The sequence below is a fragment of the Chiloscyllium punctatum genome, chromosome 3, assembly GCF_047496795.1.
Source record: "Chiloscyllium punctatum isolate Juve2018m chromosome 3, sChiPun1.3, whole genome shotgun sequence".
In the NCBI taxonomy this organism is placed as follows: Eukaryota; Metazoa; Chordata; class Chondrichthyes; order Orectolobiformes; family Hemiscylliidae; genus Chiloscyllium; species Chiloscyllium punctatum.
Genome location: NC_092741.1, coordinates 13062925 through 13084558, shown reverse-complemented (window position 1 = coordinate 13084558; position 21634 = coordinate 13062925). Strand labels below are relative to the sequence as shown.

General features: G+C 45.8%; 1 protein-coding gene across 6 annotated transcripts in view; it reads right to left on the bottom strand.

Moving 5' to 3' along the window:
- The window catches only part of tjap1 (tight junction associated protein 1 (peripheral)), a 126835-nt gene that overhangs the window by 32736 nt on the left and 72465 nt on the right, over window positions 1–21634 (bottom strand). For 4 of the 6 annotated variants that reach the window (XM_072550685.1, XM_072550686.1, XM_072550687.1 and 1 more), the window contains 2 exons: window positions 18859–19024; window positions 13077–13105 (listed from right to left, as the gene is read on the bottom strand). In XM_072550685.1, the coding sequence (XP_072406786.1) occupies window positions 13077–13105; window positions 18859–18987 (158 nt within the window). In that variant the 5' untranslated portion in view covers window positions 18988–19024. The other 2 variants (XM_072550684.1, XM_072550689.1) reach the window with 2 other exon arrangements.

Sequence of the window (21634 nt, the reverse complement as noted above, 5' to 3'; positions counted from 1 at the left end):
TAAATAGAAAGAAGGTCTGGGGAAACAAACTATCACCTTGTTGGAAGATGACCCAGAGGACCCTGATATCAGTCAAAGGCAAAAACAAAGAGAAAGACACCACTTCAAAAGCACAGGCCCTGCGCCTCCATTCTGCAGGACTGTTTTGGGATTAGTAACACATTCTCATCTGTCGTGACACAAAACTCCCCTGATCAAATTAACCGACTGACCATAACTAAACTGCTGCTTAACAAACTCAATAAATGGTTAAAAAAAAAAGACTAGTAAACTCTGTTTTGTGCAAGAGCAGTTCATCAGTTGGGGAATCACACCAAGCATCAACTGACAGCAGTGATCAGATATTGCCATGGGCAAGGGTTTGACCTTGAATGTTACAGCAGGTCCCAGATGCACTGGCTCCCCACAGGATCCTGTGAAAGATTCAGCCCAACCACAAAAAACTCAGATTTGGAGAGGATTCACCCAACCTTATCCTTGTTTTCCAGATGATTGAACAATGGGGATGTTTTTTCCCATTTTTATAACGCCATCTCTGGATGAATGTGTGTATGTACCTTTAAAGGGGATTTAGTTTAAGCTGGTGTAGTAATAGTTAATGTGTCATGTTGCTACTTGTTAAGAACAAAGTTTTCTCATCAGTTATTTTGTGTGTTTATTGAGGAAATCAAGTGGATCTGTTTTGTCCGAGACAATAGTAAAACAACTTCATCATCTTGGTGCCTCATTTGAATACCGCCATGTTTGGGAATTGAGTGGTGCAGTGTCATGGCCACTGCAGTCCTCTCTCAGTGTCATAACCTGCACATTCAATTGTTACTTTTATCAGACAACTCAAGGCCTGTCATATTCATAAATATGAAGGTCTAATCTCTATTCAACATGGGCTCTGTACTTTCAAAACAAATAGGAAGGTTCACACAAAGATGGGCACGACACTCCCTAAAATGATTACCAGAAAGTTGGCTCATGGTTTGCGTACCCATAAGGATCAACTGGTGTCTGAACTTGCTTCTGTAAAGTTATTAAAATATAAATATCTATGACTGGACGACATTCCTTTCAAAACTGCTCGAGGAATTTAAACCAAATTAATCGGCATGCCATTCAGACTCTCTCTTCCCAAAGACTCAGCAGCAAACTCAATATTGAAGGACCTGGCCACCACTCCCCTCGCCAACTGCAGCACTGATTTCCAACTTGGAACCATTTGAATTGGCAGAAGGATCAATCATGGGACACAATGATAACAGATTTCAGTCAAAAGCCCAGCACTACCCCCTCTCACAGCCCTGTGGTGTCTCGAGGGCACATGGACTTGGCTTGATTCTTTCGTGGGAGGGGGATGTCATTAACAAGGCCAATATGTGTAAATTCAACAGTTAAAGACTGCAGCTCAGTACCACCTTGCCCAGGGTATCTGAGGCAGCATATTGGCTCAGTGGTTAGCACTGCTGCCTCACAGCACCAGGATCCCAGGTTCAATTCCTGCCTCAGGCGACTGACTGTGTGGAGTTTGCACATTCTCCCTGTGTCTGCGTGGGTTTCCTCCGGGTGCTCTGGTTTCCTCCCACAGGCCAAAGATGTGCAGGTCAGGTAAATTGGCCATGCTAAATTCTCCATAGCATTAGGTGCATTAGTCAGAGGGAAATGGGTTACTCTTCAGAGGGTTGGTGTGGACTGGTTGGGCCGAAGGGCCTGTTTCCACACTGTGGGGAATCTAAAGAAAAATATGCTGAACCAGTCAGCAAAGCCTGTGCCAGATAAACAAATCAAAATATTACAAAGACCAGTCAGGATCAAGTCAGTCTGGAGACATAGAAGGGAACACCCTCCACTATGAAAGGAATAGCGCCTAACCCACTGGGAGAATCCCAACAGGAACATCCTGTACCATGAAAGGAATGGGGCCTAACCCACTGGGAGAATCCTGATGGGAACATCCTCTACCATGAAAGGAATGGGGCCTAACCCACTGGGAGAATCCTGATGGGAACATCCTCCACCATGAAAGGAATGGCACCTAACCCACTGGGAGAATCCCAACGGGAACATCCTCCACCACGAAAGAAATGTGGCCTAACCCACTTGGAGAATCCCAACGGGAACACCCTCCATTATGAAAGGAATGGGGCCTAACCCACTCGGTGTATCCCGATGGGAACATCTTCCACCATGAAAGGAATGGGGCCTAACCCACTTGGAGAATCCCAACGGGAATATCCTCCACTATGAAAGGAATGGTGCCTAATCCACTGGGCGAATCCCAACGGGAACACCCTCCACCATGAAAGGAATAGCGCCTAACCCACTGGGAGAATCCCAACGGGAACATCCTCCACCATGAAAGGAATGGTACCTAATACACTGGGACAATCCAAACGAGAACATCCTCCGCCACCAAAGGAATGGGGCCCAACCCACTGGGAGATTCCCGATGGAGAGAAGGGCAAATTGTCTTCACATTCAAGGATTCTCTCGACAGAAACTGAGCCACAACTCCAGCCACAACCCATAAACTTCCGGCCAGTTTAATCTTCAAAAAAAAAATCACAAAATAACCCAAATGGGTTGCAGCATGATCTCTTAAATTCCTAACTTCATCCCTTGATTTCCTTGTTGTTGTTCTGATCACCTAAATGCAGGCACTGCCTCGAGATGTGTGCCCACGTTGGTTCAGAAAGCAAGTGTTGCTGTTGGATTTACATTTCAGGGGGTTGTGTAAATGAATGTTTATCTTTTCCTCTGATTTAAACTTGACAAGAGAGCTTGTATTCTATTATTACAAGTTGCAATATTGGAAGGGCTTAAAATACTCCCTCAAAATATATATTCTGTTGCAACCAAGAGACAAGGGTAAAGGGGAACATTTATCCTGTCATCACCTCACCCTATCTTTAACCTTAGGAGGCCACACATTGCAGGATCTTAGAAGCTTGTCCCAGAAGGTTTTGTGTAACTATCCAAGATAGAGACGACTAATTCTGGAGCGCAATGGAAAGAGGGCTCCGCTCGGTGGAGTTGAAGGATAAATGCCACAGTGTGGTTGGAGTTGACCTCCAGTGGATGAGGGTCAGATCACACGAACATGGCATGACAGCAGATCCTCTGACACAAACAGGTTCGAGCAGCAGCAGGATAATGAGATCACAGAGGGAGGTGCTATGTAGGTCAGCCATCATGTTATTGAATGGCCAAGTGTCCCACTCTTTCCCACGTCACAAGATTTGAAGTTTCTAATGGATGCCAAACTCAGTAATATCAGATCAATTTTCCTACTACTTGTGTTAAAAGCCAAGCTTAGAAATAATGTGCACATTGTTTTACAATGGCTAATTCAGAGAAATCCCAGGTGCCAGATGGACTTGAAGAAAGTGGATCTGATATAGTCACTGTCCTACCCTAAAGGCAAACAGCTTTAATAATTCACACTTTCTCCTCTATTTCAGGTACCTTATACCTAGCCTTCATTCATAAATGAGCAGGGAATTGGCGGAGTCGAATCAACAGCTGTCTAGACCCATCTGCACCCGAGAAGAGTTTGCTGCAGTTGTCAGGCACTGGCTGGGGAGCTGCACAAAAACATTTGCTGCTTGGTCTGAAACTCCCAGAAATGTTTGTGAAGACTGGAGCATTAATGGTCATATCACTGGCTGGGTAATTCAGAAATCCAGACAAATGGTCTAAGGACACAGTACAAATCGCCACTGAGGCAGCTACTGAAACTGCATTTCAATTCAAAGATAAACACGAACAGTGTGCCTGACATTTACGGAACGCCAGAGGGCCTGTTCCTGTCCTATATTGATCCATGTTCTATGGTTACTGCTGTATTCCCTTTCTCATTGCTGATTTATAAAGAGATGCTGAGATGAATTACAAGGATTTATTTTTGAATGTGTTACCACACACTTTCATGGTCATTACACCCTGAACCAGGACCCTCTGGAACCGAGAGGGGAACAGGATCAGTGCATTACAAGACACTTTCATTCTTTTGTAGAGTTTAAATAAAGATATGCTATTTAAAACTCCGCTCTGAAGCTTTCACATATAAATGAAACATCTTTTTCCCCTTTCGAAGGTCAGGGGAAGGTGGAAAGTGGCAAACAGTGCCAAGAATAGAGATCCATCAGTTCCACAATATCATGGGAATCCAAATGTTTTACTTTGTAAGCGTAGTGAGTCACAATATCAAACTGGCAGCTAAATTACTAGGATCAAAAGGATAATTAAATCAGTCAGCAACTGTAGAAAGTTGCTTTTAAATCTTTTAAATCATAAGCCTCATTAAATCATTAACACAGTCATTCCAGCAGCAGAGCTGAAGGAGATGTTAGTGCCCATGTCATCAGCAGCCATCTCACTTGTTGAAGATGACTCATGCTTGCAGAAGGCTGGCTGAGAGGTCTCAGGGTTGTCTATGGATCCATCTCATTCTTATGGACTCTCCCACAGAGACATCACCAGCAAATGTTCGTTAATGGTTAATTTGAGCAAATGTCTCTCCTATGGTCAGGAGCATGTCACTGGGTACAGCTAGACCCAGAATACAGGGACAATTGGTGCTGTAACCATGGTGATTCACCAAGCACTTCCTCTGGATCTGAGGGGAAATTTGGAGCACTGCTCCAGATTTAAAATAAAACGATTAAGTTTCAGTACCAACAAACAAGTGAGTAACTGGTGAGGAGGGCTTGAAATTCTGAGGCTTCAAAAAAATGCAATTGGTGGAAAGAAAGTTCTCCGATCCTAATGTGTCTGGACCATTGTATGAAGAGAATGGCTTCAATGGAAACAGGTCTGTGGTTGTTAGGTGAAAAACGTGCTTATTTCTGTCATGTCTTAGTACTTGGAAGGAAAGGAGAGTGGGAAACAGTGACAATAATATCAGGTGTTGCTGCATTAGGAAGGATCTCCTGCCCCCAAATAACCAGAACCATACTTTTCAGAAGGTTGTATAAATATTAAGATTATGGAAAAGCATAAAAGTCTAACCTAATTCTCAAGTTCTTGCTCTCTAGGCCCAGGAGGACAAGCGATAGGTAATTAAGGGTGGACAATTTGACATTCCCGCCTCCAGTTTCTCAAAGGTCTATCCCACCCTGGCAATGTTTTTCTACAACCTCTACCATCAGGGAGAGGCTACAGAAGCCTGAACACAAGCACCAGCCAGTTTCATAACAGTTTCTACCCGACTGTTGTTAGAATACTGAATGGACTCACAAACTCGTAACATTTTCCTGTACCTGTGTTTTTGTTTTGTCTGCTGTTTACCTATTATTTACTATCTATGTTACTTAACTCTGTGATCTGCCTGTATTGCTCACAAAACAAAGCTTTTCACTGTGCCTCGGTGCATGTGACAATCAATTCAATTCAATTCAATTCAGTTCAATCTAATAGAAAATACTCCAAGGTAAGCAGAAGGCATGGCAGGGCTGTTCAGCCATGTGGTATGTCCACTCTACAAGGTGAGAAAAATCGGGGTATGGTGACCCTCAGTTTAAACCACCACCAATCCACCCCCAGCCTTTCTGTCTCACTCACTCTCTCTGTCTCTCTCTTTCTTGGAGAGAGCAGCCCGAAGGTGTGGGACCACTGAAGCACGGAGGGGGTCAGGAATGCTTCAGATGGCCCAGATGAACATGTTGCAGTGTCACCAGATGCTGACAGCCAAACTCAGAGTTTCACAACTCAAGGCACAGTGACAACAACATAGACAAGCGCGATAAAGACAGTGTCACATCACATGTTCGGAGCGTGGAGGAAGTGGGAGAATGGGTGGTCAGTGTGAACACTAGCTCGCTGTAGAGTGAGCCTTCCAGAGGTGTTCAGGTTGGGTGGTCACTGTGAACACTAGCTCGCTGTAGAGTGAGCCTTCCAGGGACGTTCAGGTTGGGTGGTCACTATGAACACTAGCTCGCTGTAGAGTGAGCCTTCCAGGGACGTTCAGGTTGGGTGGCCAGTGTGAACACTGGCTAGCTGTAGAGTGAGCCTTCCAGGGACGTTCAGGTTGGGTGGTCACTGTGAACACTGGCTAGCTGTAGAGTGAGCCTTCCAGGGACGTTCAGGTTGGGTGGTCACTGTGAACACTAGCTAGTTGTAGAGTGAGCCTTCCAGGGACGTTCAGGTTGGGTGGTCACTGTGAACACTGGCTAGCTGTAGAGTGAGCCTCCCAGGGACGTTCAGGTTGGGTGGTCAGTGTGAACACTGGCTAGCTGTAGAGTGAGCCTTCCAGGGACGTTCAGGTTGGGTGGTCACTATGAACACGCGCTCGCTGTAGAGTGAGCCTTCCAGGGACGTTCAGGTTGGGTGGTCACTGTGAACACTAGCTCGCTGTAGAGTGAGCCTTCCAGGGACATTCAGGTTGGGTGGTCAGTGTGAACACTAGCTCGCTGGAGAGTGAGCCTTCCAGGGACGTTCAGGTTGGGTGGTCACTATGAACACTAGCTCGCTGTAGAGTGAGCCTTCCAGGGACGTTCAGGTTGGGTGGTCACTGTGAACACTAGCTCGCTGTAGAGTGAGCCTTCCAGGGACGTTCAGGTTGGGTGGTCACTGTGAACACAAGCTAGCTGTAGAGTGAGCTGTCCAGGGATGTTCAGGTTGGGTGGTCAGTGTGAACACTGGCTCGCTGTAGAGTATGCCTTCCAGGGATGTTCAGGTTGGGTGGTCAGTGTGAACACTGGCTTGCTGTAGAGCGAGCCTTCCAGGGACTTTCAGGTTGGGTGGTCAGTGTGAACACTGGCTAGCTGTAGAGTGAGCCTTCCAGGGACGTTCAGGTTTGGTGGTCAGTGTGAACACTGGCTAGCTGTAGAGTGAGCCTTCCAGGGGTGTTCAGGTTGGGTGGTCAGTGTGAACAATAGCTAGCTGTAGAGTGAGCCTTCCAGGGACGTTCAGATTGGGTGGTCACTGTGAACAATAGCTAGCTGTAGAGTGAGCCTTCCAGGGACCTTCAGGTTGGGTGGTCACTGTGAACAATAGCTAGCTGTAGAGTGAGCCTTCCAGGGACGTTCAGGTTGGGTGGTCACTGTGAACACTAGCTAGCTGTAGAGTGAGCCTTCCAGGGACGTTCAGGTTGGGTGGTCACTGTGAACACTAGCTAGCTGTAGAGTGAGCCTTCCAGGGACGTTCAGATTGGGTGGTCACTGTGAACAATAGCTAGCTGTAGAGTGAGCCTTCCAGGGACGTTCAGGTTGGGTGGTCACTGTGAACACTGGCTAGCTGTAGAGTGAGCCTTCCAGGGACGTTCAGGTTGGGTGGTCACTGTGAACACTAGCTAGCTGTAGAGTGAGCCTTCCAGGGACGTTGAGGTTGGGTGGTCACTGTGAACACTAGCTAGCTGTAGAGTGAGCCTTCCAGGGACGTTCAGGTTGGGTGGTCACTGTGAACACTAGCTAGCTGTAGAGTGAGCCTTCCAGGGACGTTCAGGTTGGGTGGTCACTGTGAACACTAGCTAGCTGTAGAGTGAGCCTTCCAGGGACGTTCAGGTTGGGTGGTCACTGTGAACACTAGCTAGCTGTAGAGTGGTTTTGTATATTATTGCATTGCAATCATCAAACCGGTGTCAGTGGCTGCATCGAAGAATCCTTGGCATGTTGCAGTGATGACGGATATCAATGGTTGCTCGTTACCATGGATTGTGTTTGATGGTGTGACAGCTTCCTGTAGTTTCTGATGCACGTGCTCTGGAAGCTCCTTGAGTTTGCTGAAAATGCTGCAGGCCTGAAACATTTTGCCATCTCTGTCAGAGGCTGCCTGACACCAGCCAAGCTGTGAGCCATAACAACAGCATGTGTTTCCAAGCCCTGCTCCTGACTCTGCACTAATACTGCTGTCCTGTCCTCCAGAACACAACACATTTAACCCACAAGAGGCTGGGCTTTGGTCTGGAAAGGAAATGGTGAAAACAACAGAAAGTTTGCCCATCAAAAACAAACTCAGCTCAGACACCACCCCCCCCACCCCCACCCCCACCCCCACCCCCAAAAGCCTATTGTTTGGACCAGCAAGCAATCTGACATGCAATCATAAGCTGGAAGTTAACCAATCCTCCAGGTCCATCAGTGCTTCTGCACTAACATGGAATCAGCACAAAGTGCAAGAAACATCATTGGATTGAGACACATCTCTGGATGCTGTGGCATTCCAGTCAAAGATTACTCACGATGATTTCAATGCCAGGGGTGAGGGACAACAACGTCCTTTACCTGACCACCAAAGGGATCACGGAAAGGGAAATTCCTATTTGAACAGGGTGTGCTCACTACCTGATGCACTGCCCAGGACCTGTAGTCAATAACACCATTTTCTACACAAAGCATAATTTCAGAAAATTCTCAATCAAAACACGGGCACTGAATCAATTCTGGGATTGCCCTGGAGTAATAATGCTGTGAGTTATCACACAGTCTCTTCCATGCAGAGACCAATCTCGATATCAGTTACTTAGCAACTTGCTGCATACATTGACTTTTTAAAATTTTACACCCCAGACTTTTCCCACATCTGGTACTGCCTTCACTCATAGCCCATTTGCCACAGTTCAATGTTTTTCCACACACTGACTGCAAGTGCATAAAGGCAAAAAAACTCAATGACTGGAATCCACTGTGCAATGACATTCATTAAAATTCCTATCTAGGTCAATCAATAATGACAATAAACATCCAACTAAGCACTTCTGAAGTAAGTAAAAGTCCACCCTGAGTGAGCCAATTTTGTTTATTAGACAAAGTGAGTCAGGAGTTGGACAGATCCCTTGTAACTGCAGAGGCTGAGAATAGGGAATGGGCTAAGGTGGACACTGATCAGGAGGGATGCCTTCACCTCATGGGTGGGAAATCTCTGGAATTGTCCATGCTATTCAATATCCCTCGACACAATTTGATAGTTGGTTTCCTAGGAATGAGCCAGACATGGCTAGTGCTTGGACAAGCTGCACAAACTAGCTCCACAAACTAGCTCCACAAACTAGCTCCACAGACTGGCAGCAGCTGAAGGCGATTCTCTTTCAGTCGGTTAAATTCGACGGTGCTGGCAGAGTGGGCAAATTCAACAGTTGGCTCACCGCCTTTCTCCATTTGCTGGGCAAGGTGCACAGATGAAACAGGAGAAAGTGAGGACTGCAGATGCTGGAGATCAGAGCTTAAAAATGTGTTGCTGGAAAAGTGCAGCAGGTCAGGCAGCATCCAAGGATCAGGAGAATCGACGTTTTGGGCATAAGCCCTTCTTCAGGAATGGTTTGATAGTGAGGTTGGGGTTGGAGCGGGGGGAGTGGAGGGCTATGCGTTGCGAGGATGAGAGGTTGGAGTAGGTGAGAGAGGTGGACAGGTTGAGGCGGTCAATGTCGCGGCGGCAGTTGGCTATGAAGAGATCGAGGGCAGGTCAGAGGCCAGCACGGGGTGTCCAGGTGGATGGGGTGTGTTGGAGGCAGGAGAAGGGGTCGTCAGAGGGTGGGCGAGAGTCCCGGTTGAAGAAGTAGGCGCGGCGGCAAAGGCGGCGGAAGAAATGCTCGATGTCTCGCTGCGTGTTGAATTCGTTAATCCGAAGAAGGGCTTATGCCCGAAACGTCGATTCTCCTGTTCCTTGGATGCTGCCTGACCTGCTGCGCTTTTCCAGCACAGATGAAACAGTATACTTCTCTCCTTCCGGCCAGCTTCTGTTTTTCCAGCCAGAGCCAGTATGGATTACAGACAATGACACTACCTCCCACTCCCTGGCCAATTGCCCCCAAAAGCCCCCTTCAATCAACTTTGAAGAAGAAATAATCAAAAAAATCCAAGAGATATTTTCTTTCCTGTTTTTGGTCGAAGGTGATTCTGCACAGGAACCACCTGCAAGAGGAAGACTGCATTTCCAACCACTCGAACTGCTGCCATGACAACAATGTCAAATTGAGCAGAGGCTGATTCCTCTGATTAATGGAGGGAACGGCTGGACTGTCCAAAAGGAGCAAGTAAATTTATAAAAGAGATTGCCTGGTCCCACATTCAGAGCTCATTTGTTCAGCAAGTAGGAACAGAAGAGCAGAGATAATCCTCTCATACCTGTCCTGCGTTTCTATATCATGGTCTATCATCTATCACAGTGTCATTTCCCTCTGCTCTCTCCAGACCCCCTGAAATTAGGAGCAAGAAACCTAGTAACCTCTCTCTTGAAATTATTTGATGATTGAGCTTCCACAACTCTCGAGGACAGACAATTTCTAAGATTCACCACCCACAGGATGAAGATATTCCTTCTGATCAGAGTCCAAAATGCCTTATTCCCTGGTAAGAATGTGACCCTGGTTCTCAACCCCCTGCACCCAGCTAGAACATAGAACATTACAGCACAGTACAGGCCCTTCGGCCCTCTATGTTGCACTGACCAGTAGAACCAATGTGAAGCTTAAGTTAAAATTCACACAACGAGAGGTCATAGTCCAACAGGGTTATTTGGAAGCACCAGCTTGCGGAGCGCTGCTCCTTCATCAGGTGGTTGTGGAGGTTAAGATCCTACTCACAGAAATCTATCCTACAGTATTCCATTCCCATCCAAAGGCCTATCCAATGACCATTTAAATGCCTTTAAAGTTGGCGAGTCTACTACTGATGCAGGCAGGGCATTGCATGCCCCTATTACTCTCTGAGTAAAGAAACTACCTCTGACATCTGTCCTATATCTATCACCCCTCAATTTAAAGCTATGACCCCTCACATTGCCATCACCATCTGAGGAAAAAGGCTCTCACTGTCCACGCTATCTAACCCTCTGATCATCTTGTATGTTTCTATGAACTCACCTCATCCTTTCTGCATCTACCCTGTCCAACCATACAGTCATAGAGATTACAGCACTCAAACAGAGCCTTCAGTCCAACTTGCCCATGCCAACCAGATAGCTTCAATTAATCTAGTCCCACTTGCAAGCAATTGTCCCATATTCCGCTAAAGTCCTCCCATCCGCATACCTATCCAAATACCTTTTAAATGCTGTAATTGTACCAGCCTCCACCACTTCCTTGGGCAGCTCATTCCATACACGTACCACCCTCTGCATGAAAAAGTTGCCCCAAAGATCCCTTTTAAATCTTTCCTCTCTCACCTTCACCCAACACTCTTCAGTTTTGGATTCCTCTACCTAGGAAAAGACCTTGTCTATTTATCCCATCCATGCCCCTCATAATTTTATAAACCTCTATAAGGTCACCCCTCAGCCTCTGATGCTCCAGGGAAAACAGCCTCAGCATATTCAACCTCTCCCTGTAGCTCAAACCCTCCAGCCCTGGCAACATCCTTGTAAATCCTTTCAAGTTTCACAAAATCCTTCCAATAGCAGGAAGACCTGAACTGAACACAGTATTACAAACATGGCCTAACCAATGTCCTGTACAGTCACAACATGACCTCCCAACTCCCATACTCAATACTCTGACCATTAAAGGAAAACATACCAAACGCCTTCTTCACCAAGCTATCTACCTGCAACTCCACTTTCAAGGAGGTATGAACCTGTTCTCCAAGGTCTCTTCATTCAGCAACACTCCATCGGACCTTACCATTAAGTGCTCTGATTTGCCTTTACAAAATGCAGCAACTCATATTGATCAAGATTAAATTCCATCTTCCACTCCTCGGCCCATTGGCCCATCCGTCCACCTGATCAAGATCCTGTTGTAATCTGAGGTAACCTTCTTCGCTGTCCATTACACCTCCAATTTTTGTGTCTTCCGCAAACTTACTAACTATACCTCCTATGTTCATCTCCAAATCATTTATATAAACGACGAAAAGCAGTGGACCCAGCACCGATCCCTGTGGCACTCCACTGGTCCCAGGCCTCCAGTCTGAAAAACAACCCTCCACCGCCACTCTCCATCTCCTACCTTCTAGCCAATTTTGTATCCAAATGGCTAGTTCTCCCTGTATACCACATGGTCTAACTTTGCTAAGCAGTCTACCATGCAGAATCTTGTCAAATGTTTTACTGAAGGCCATGGAAACAACATCTACTGCTTTGCCTTCATCAATCCTCCTGATCACTGCTTCAAAAAACTCAATCAAGTTCATGAGACATGATTTCTCATGAACAAAGCCATGTTGACTATCCCTAACCAGTCCTTGCCTTTCCAAATACATGTAAATCCTGTCCCTCAGGATTTCCTCCAACAACTTACCCACCAGTGACATCAAGCTCACTAGTCTATAGCTCCCTGGCTTGTCCTTACCACCTATCTTAAACAGTGGCACCATGTTAGCCAACCTCCAGTCTTCCAGCACCTTAGCCCTTCTAGAATTTTCTAAGTTATAGTGAAATCACCCCTATTTCTTCTAAACTCTCGCTTCATACACGCCCATCAACCCCACCCAGACATGAATGGTAAACTCAGAACCTCACCACACATGCCACCAGACTCACTGAGTACTTGCCATATTTTCTGCTTTTATTTCTAATTTGCAAATGCAGTTTCGGTTTTGGGTTTTTTTAAAAAGCTGAAGAAAACCTGCTGTCATTACATGGTCTGTGTGACACAGACTTCTCGTCCCATCAATGTGGCTGACTCTATCTCCCTGACAGCACTTGCTGGGCTATTTCACTGGGGAAATTTAAACTGTGGCCCCAACATCACCTTCCTGAAACATTAACGTTCTGCAGAGATACAAGAAAGCAGAGAAAATCCTGAAAGGACTATGATCTTTTGATCGCTCTGCCCATAAATTCTGTGTTGTGTGCGCTTCTCCCTCACTTCACCTAACTGACCTTCTGTGCTTTCTGACCTTCTTGAAAGTTTTGAAGGATAGGTAATTAATGTGACCTTTGCCTGCATTTCTCAATCTCAGCATCAATTTAAAATGTTTCTGTGGCATGCGGTTGTTTTGAAGCTTCCCACACACCCACAAATGGAGAAAGCTCCAAGCAATGGCAGTGCTCACACACTCAAACATCACAGCTTCATGCTGCAGAGCAAGCTGTGTCATATGGCCAAGCGGAGGGTTAATTTAAGACTTGGGAAATGCCCATGATACAAGCAGCTTGTAACTCTCTCAACAATTCCAAGAAACTACAACACATAATAGTGTAATGCAACTGACCTGATCCTGTCTTCATCAGACGGTGGCTCCTGTTGGGAAAAGAAGAAAGGTGACTATTAGAATAGTTACATTCACGGAGGAGTTCAAAAAAGCTGCAACAATTCACTAAGGCAAATACAACTTTTCTTGAATTCTCAACTGTATAATGTAACCTCTGGATTGAATCTTCAATGCACGTCCCTTGCTGGCACAAGGGTGGGATGGTTGTGGTCCGGGGGGGGGGGAGGGGTGCAGGTGTCAGCAATACCGGGGGGGGTGGGGGGGAGGGTGGAGAGGACAGGTGTCACCGGTACTGGGTGGCGGGGGAGGAGGCTTCACCAGCACTGGGGTGGGGGGGGGTTGGAGGGGGCACGTGTAACGGTACCAGTGAGGGGGGAGGGAGGGCAGTCGTAACCAACTGAGCTCAGTGAGCTTTCATTCAGCTGAAAAGATTTTTCAGCAGAGACCGGGCACAGTTTCCATCTGTACCATAACCACTCTGAGTTTATCAAAGGGCAGGAAGCTGGTTGACAGTTTAGGACAAGGCTGCCAGAGCTTTAACCCAGAGCATGATTCAAAGTGAGGGAACAGACTCAGGGAACGCATTGGTCAATATCAGACTGTGGGGCAGAGTGATGAGCAGATCCTGGCACTGCAGGAGAGAGAGAGAGAGAAATGTAAGGTAACAGTTTACTACAGAAACGAGGTGAGGTGAGGGATTATCTTTATATTTCAAGGTAATCCGATATTAACAGAAGGACTCCGCACAGCTTTATGTGGTTAAGCCTGATTCGGCAGTGGATGATGAAATTAGGGAGTGCTGGGACACAGTGAGGGTTTTAATGGAGATAAGGATTTCAGCAGAGACAGTGCAAGCATGGCTGAGCATATCAGTTGCTCCAGAACCGTCTTGGGTTGAACTGACGGTTTCAAAGGTGTGTTATTGAAAATGCAGGAAGAAGCAAACTAGAGATAGAATTGTTTTTTCTCAGGGATGAAGAGACAGGAGAAAGTGGTTGGTTATGGATGGCAGAGATAGCCATATCTGGGCTGATACAATGGGATCATAGAGCACCAGAGATTATATAGTCAAAGAGTTGGCTGCTGAAATGGACTAGGGAATTTAGACCGAGGGAGAAATGTGGAGGGTTTAACAGGGTAGCTCTGATAGAAAAGACAGACCATCAGGAGATGGAGGGTGAAATCAATGTTAATAAGAAGCCGCTTGGTAGAGATTAAAGGAAAGTAGTCGTGAAGATATCGCAGAATACATTTCATTTTAATGTGTCATTTCAGGGCCATGATAATGACAAAGATTTGTAAACAAGAGCTGGGACAAGTAGAACAGGAGGCTGCTCATACAGAAACCTCTGCTGGTGATTAGACAGTGAACCAGCAATCCTCCCTAAGAGTTAGTCCATGGAATGTGGCCATTGCTTGCCTGGTCAGCACTGATTTGCCCTTTCCTCACATTTTGAACTATTGCAGTCCTTGTGGTTGTGGCTGTTGGGGGGGGGGGTGGGCGTGAGGGGGCAGGATTTTGACCCAGAGATATTTTTCAAATCAGGATTCCATCAAATTCAGAGAGGAACCTGCAAATTGTGGTGCCCCGCATAGATCTGCTGCCTCATCCTTCTACATGGTAGAGGTCAGGGGACAAACACACAAATGCTGCAGAAACTCAGGAGGTCTGGCAGGATTTGTGGAAAGACAAACAGAATTAACATTTCAAGCCTGATACGACTTCTTTAGAACTGGGGGGGTAGAGGTCATGGGTTTGCAAGGTACCATTGAAAGAATCCTGGTGTGTTGCAGCAATGTATCTTGTAGAGAGTATACACACACACTGATGGTGTAGGGAATGTATCCTCAACTTGGGGGATACTGAGCTTTGTCGTTGATTGTGGTGTCGGAGCTGCATATTGCAAGGCAAATGGAAGGTACACCATCACACGTCTGACGTCTACTTTGCTGAGGATGAGCAGGATTTACACAGTGAGAGGAGGTTTTCAGCACCGACTCCTGAATCTCTGCCCTGGTCTTCCAGTCACTGTATTTGTCTGGTTGTAGTCAATGGTAAGCCCTAGGATGTTGAAAGTTGCGGGGCGGGGTGGGGAGGCAGCAACGATGGCCATGTCACAGGCAGATACGCTCTCTTGCTGGAGATGGCCACTGCTTGATCTGGCAGCAATGTCAAAGAACAAATGGAACTCCTGAACAAGTGAAGGTTAGAAGTTAATTCAGGGAAGATTAGGGATATATAACAGGAGGTCATCATTGAGGTTAGACTTTGAGGTATGTGAGTCAAAATAAAAGGTTTGGGCCTGGAGTCTATCAAGCCAACCTCTAACTTCTGGTAGAGAATTTCCAAGTCACAATGAATGGTGGTGAACATTGTGCAATCGGCAACAAACATTCCCACTTCGGACCTTATTGATGAGAGCGGGTCATTGATGAAGCCGTTGAAGATGGGTAGGCCGAGGACACGGCCCTGAGGAACTGCTGCAGAGATGTCCTGGAGCAGAGATGACTGACCTCCTCCAACCACAACCACATTCCTTTCTGCCAGGTCTGACCTCAATCAGTGGCAAGCTTTCTCCTTGACTCCAACTGACACCAGGTTTCTCAATGTCACACTGTGTCAAAAGCTGCCTTGATATCAAAGACACTGACTCCCATTTCACCTGACTTGGAAATATATCAGCATTCCTTTACAAAAGCTGGAAATTCTTGCCTAACTGCCCTATACTAAGTGGTCTTCGGCAGTTCAAGGGGGCAGTTTACCACCACTTTCTCAAGAGCACTTCGGCTTTGGTAATAAATGGTGGTTCTTGAGTGATGTCCACATCACATGAATGAATAAAAACTGTGAATTTCAGTTCTTTTGCCCATAGAGTCAAAGAGTTATACAGCACAACATCAGACCCTTCAGTCCAATTTCTCCATGCCAATCAGATATCCTAAACTGATCTTGTCCCATTTGCCAGCACCCAGTCCATATCCCTCCAAACCCTTCCTATTCATACACCCATCCAGATGCCTTTTAAATGTTGTAATTGTACCAGCCTCCACCACATCCTCTGGCAGCTCATTCCATACACGTACCACCCTCTGTGTGAAAAAGTTGCCCCTGAGGTCTCTGCTATATCTTTCCCCTCTCACCCTAAACCTATGCCCTCTAGTTGTGGACTTCCCCACCCCAGGGAAAAGACCTTGGCTATTTACTCCAGGGAAAACAGCCCCAACTATTCAGCCTCCCCCATAGCTCAAACCCTCTAACCTTGGCAGCTTCCTTGTAAATTTTTTCAGAATCCTTTCAAATCCATGTGCGAAGACCATGATGATGTCAGGAGCTGAGACACTTGGCGAAGTGAGCAGGTTATTGCTGGGCTGGTGCTGTTTGAAAGCATTGTTGATCACTTTACTGAGGACTGAGATAGACTGTTGCAGCGGTAACTGGCCGGGTTGGACATACTGGGCTAATTTACCATGTTGCTGAGGAGATGCACGTTCTGACTGTACTGAAAGAGCTTGGCTCGGAGAGCGGCAAGTTCTGGAGCACATAGCTGCATTATTGGTAGGATGTTGCTCAAAACCTTTGTATTATCCAGTTAAATAAAGCCTGACAGCCTGCATTGCAGAACTCGAGTCACGGTGTTCAGTCAACAGCAGGTTATACTAAAGCTGCATCAAGTACTGGCCTGGCCAAGGAGGAAATGGTGCAGGGGCAGCATTGTTCACTGGAATAAATCCTGAGATTCACACTCCGATGAAAACACACAGTGCTGGAACAAGCCAGCAGGTCTGGTATCCTCTGTGGACACAGAAACAATGTTAATGCTTCCAGTCCGTTCTAACATGGAATCATTCTGGAGTCATTATGCACTCAAAGGGTTAACTGTTTCTCTCTCCACAGACATTGCCAAACCTCCTGAGTTTGTCTCATTCTCTGTTTCAATTTCAGATCGCAGGCATCTGCAGGGCTTTGCTTTTATTTTAGCCTCGACAGAATGTGTTGGGGACGTGGGCACACAGCTGCTGGCACTGAAATGGGAGTGAAAAGGGCAGTCTGTCAAACAACTGTCAACAACAAAACCTCTGTCCTCCCCTGAAAATACCAATTCATGCTGCAAACCCCAGATCTGACTCTTCCCAATTCAGGAAGGCCAATGCTACAGAGTCCTCCTCAGAGCTAACTCAGCACAAAATGAAGGATTCATTTTATCAGCAGTGGCCTACAGAAACTGTCCAATTAACACCAAGTCATTGGAAAATACAGTTTTCAATCAACTTAATTAAGACTAGCAGCTCTTAGAAGATAATGGTGTGCGTTATTCAATGGAAAGACTAATAAAGGTACACACCGAATCAGTCAACCTGCAGTCGATGTGTCTGGGCACAGGTGACATCGCAACAGGACACATTTCAGACTATTCAAAAAATGATCACTTAACCATTTAACATACATCAAACCCAACAAATCAGACATTTGACTTCTTTCTTAGTCCCTTACCTTATTTTGCACAATGCTGGATACCATTTGCAGAGCAGCCAAATGCCTATCCTGATCTGAATGCAGAGATGGGTTTAAATCAGCTGGATATTTGGCAGCAATGGCCTTGTGTGCCACTCCAGTTTCTAGATAATGAGGCCTGCTTTCAAATTCATCTTTATTTCCTCTAGCCAGCCTGGTCTTTGGGTGCTCTTCCTTGTCACTCACTTCCAATGTCTGTTTTGTACTCTGACAACTGTCTTTGATTTCTCTCTGAACATCAGGGACCTCTGTCTGCATGCTTGCATGTTTCTCAATGTCATCTTTCCTTGCTATGAACTGCTTTCCAATTGTGCTGGGGCTCATTGGTCTCCCTGTATCTTGCCATCCTTTCCTGCATTCAACCTCAATATTCAGGCTGTTCCTTCTTCTTGCACCTAAACCCTTTACTAACTCCTCCCCTGTCTTGTCTCGCATTTTCCTCTTGCTGTGCATTGCCTGTGCCTCCCAATCCTGGCTTGAGTTATTTGAACAGTGGCTAATGATTTGTCCTTTTCCCTGAGGAGTTGCTATGGATTGCAAATTGTGTGGGCTCAGCACTTGAAAGGTGATCTCATCGAGGAACTTGGAAAACCTGAGCTTCTCCTCGATGATGCCTGGATGTGGAACTCTGTGCCTAGCCTGTGTTAAACCAGCTTGTGGTGACAGATTGCCTTGCACAGAAGCTCTTCTGTCCTTGGATCCTTTTGAAATCTGTTCAGAAGGAAACAGTGACTGCTCTGATGCACTTTGGGCTAACATTTCTGCAGACCTTGCCTTACGTAAGGTTTCAACCTGAACTCCAAGAGTGTTGGCCTGTTTGAGAATTCCTTTCAGAGGCAGCCGAGTCGGGGAAATAGCCAGTCCCCTCGGAGCCAGAACTTGAGCAGGCTCTTTGAAAACTAAACTACGGCCCGAGCTCCTGGTTTTCAGCGGCCGTTTGAGATGTTCATCCTCACTCAGAGAAATCATGACTGTTTTCTCTCTGTTACTTACAAACTTGGTGAAACCTTGCACTGCAGATTTTGGATCACTTTCATCTGACTTTCTGCAAAAGCCTAGGGGAGACTGATTCCTTATTTCCAGGCCACTCAGAGAAGATACATTCTCTCGTTCACTACTCGAATCCTCAGACCAGAGGGGAGAAACAGGAGCGTTAGATTCTTCCGGACTTTTCACACACTGCAAACCCCCTACATCTGACTTGCCAATGGTATCCGTCAAAGCGAGTAGTCTATGCTGCGAGAGAGGCAGATGGCTGTTGCCAGTTACCTGACTCAGCTCAGCTGAGGCTGCTGGGTCAGCTAGCTCATCCCTAAAAACTGGAGGCTCATGTCGATTCTCCCGGTGTTGAGGCGGTGCCTTTCTGTAGGGCTTTCTTGGTGCTGCTGTGTTACTCATGTTCAGGTTCTCTAAGGTTCATTCCCAACTGTACAATCTGACAAGCCAAAAGCAGAGGGGTTACAAACATTTCACTGACTTGCAAAATGACAGTGTTTGCAGTCGATTCAACCCTGCCCAAAATTTTAATCAAGTGACTCACTGAGCTGACAAAGTGATCGAAATAAGCATTAGACTTGCACTGCTATCGGAAGAGCTGTTGATGTAAATAACTATCAAAAGGACATCAATTCATGTGTATTGCCTGTGGAACAGAAGCCACAAAGTTCCTTTCAGCTAGAAATGGAACAGTTGACATAGAAGAGAACATTGATTATCTGCAAAATGTCATTGATTAAACTGCCTGCGATGTCAATATTTGGAAAATGTTGATGTGATTAAAGGTTCCAAATCGAGTGGTCAATCTTTCTCCTGTATTATGTATTGACTGTCACATTCCAATGTTAAGAGTGATGTTAGCTCACTTTGCAAAGTTAGTCAACTTACAAATACATTACCTGACGGTCTGTTTTTAAATATAGCTATTATCAAACTGGATACAATATCTCATTAAATTAATGAGCTCAATGTAGCAAAACAGAATGGGAACCCAAAGATCACTCCAAATCCATTGGTGATTTGGGTTAAGACACACATCCTTTGGGAGACCTGAACTTGAATACCTTTAAGAAAAAACATCTGTTTTGCACCAATCAGGACAATTTGCAAGAATACCAATTTCAAGGGAAAATCAATGATTATAATGTGAGAGGAGAGTGCTTGTCATTTGGAACCTGATTGGTAGAGGTGTTGCCATAGAGAATTCACCAGTGTTGATGACTGAGAGTTCATTGCAGGGTTTTGCAGGTTGACTCAGATCAGTCAAGGCATTGCCCAGACAAATGAACCAGTGAATGGCTGTCATCTGTTTTGTTTATTTGAAACAGGTACAGTCTGTGGACAAATTCTTTCTACCTGCAAGGCATAGACCCTCTAGATTAATAGATGTAGCTTTCAGTCCAGTCAACCATTCAACAGGCTCCTCATTTTGCCTTAAAACAGTATTCTTGTGAATTGTGCTGATGAAAGATGAGAAGCTTTGACAAGATGTGTCTATTTGCAGTGGCACTGAATACAAATACATTTAAAGGAAGCATCACCAACAAGACTAGACTATTTATTGCCAATCCGTCAACCTCACGGGGCATGAACCACGTTTGTAGGTTACACAAGTCAAATACTGGATAGATCAGGTAAGGATAGCCATAACCGAAAACCAGGAGCTCGTTCGAAAATGTGAGGTGACGACTTTCTGCAAAGGATCACAAAAATGTGCAATGGCTGCCCACAGAGGGAGCAATGACATAAATATTGGCAAGAGAACTTGGTCAATGCTTGAGAGAATGAGTTGTGGGCATTCATTTTTGAAGGATCGTGTGAAACTGTGCTATAAATGTTCACAAGGGGACAACAATTGTCAAATCAAATGATAACAGAACTCAAACACAGTGAAACTGCTGAAAATACTCAGCAGAACTGAGAGCATTCATGGAGAGAAAGACAGGGTTAACTCCTCAGACCGATGACTGATCATCAAACTGAAACATAATTGACCTGAAACATTTGCTGTGTCCCTCTCTACTGATGCTGCCGGGTTTGCTGAGTTCTCCAATATTTTCCATTCTCCTGACCATTCCTGATTTTAACGACTCCATCAGTGGTTGTCAAGCTAAGATCTAGAATTTCCTCTGTAAACCTCGCTGCCCGACTGTCCTCATTAAAGACATGATTCGGAGATGCCGGTGTTGGACTGGGCTGGACAAAGTTAAAAATCACACAACACCAGGTTATGGTCCAACAGGTTTAATTGGAAGCACACTAATTTTCGGAGCGTCGCTCCTTCATCAGGTGGTAGTAGAGGGCTCAATCCTAACACACAGAATTTATAGCAAAAAATTACAGTGTGATGTAACTGAAATTATACATTGAAAAATTGATTGTCTGTTAAGCCTTTTATCTGTTAGAATACCATGATAATTTCACTTCTTTCATCTGCAAATCACAAAACCTTTTTTTAAAAAGTTGCATTCTCAGGTTAGCTGTTAATAATGGTGATTAGCTAGACAATATGTTGAAGGTGTACCTTCCATTGTAGTCCTTGGGGTTTAGAGACACTTGCAGTGCTGTTCGGAAGGGAATTACAGAATTTTGACCCAATTTTGAAGGAACAGGACTACATTTCCAGTCAGGATACTAAGTGGCTTTGAGGAGAACTTGCAAACTGGCGACCGACTCAACACGGACATCTACTTCAAACCCACCGACTCCTACAGCTATTGGGACTACACCTCCTCCCTATCCTGCCTCCTGTAAAAACACTATGCCTTATTCCCAAGGATTCCTAACTCCTCTGCCTCTTCCCCATCTGCTCCCAGGAGGACCAATTCCACCATAGAACATCCCAGCTGGCCTCCTTCTTCAAAGACCCACAATTTCCCCTCCTACATGGTCAACGATGTCCCCCAGCTCATCTCCACTTGCTGCATCTCGGCCCTTGAACCCCACCCCTCCAATCACAACAAGGACAGAACCCCCCCCCCCCACCACGTCTTCACCTTCAACCCCACCAACCTCCGCATACATTACATTATCCTCCGCCATTTCCGCC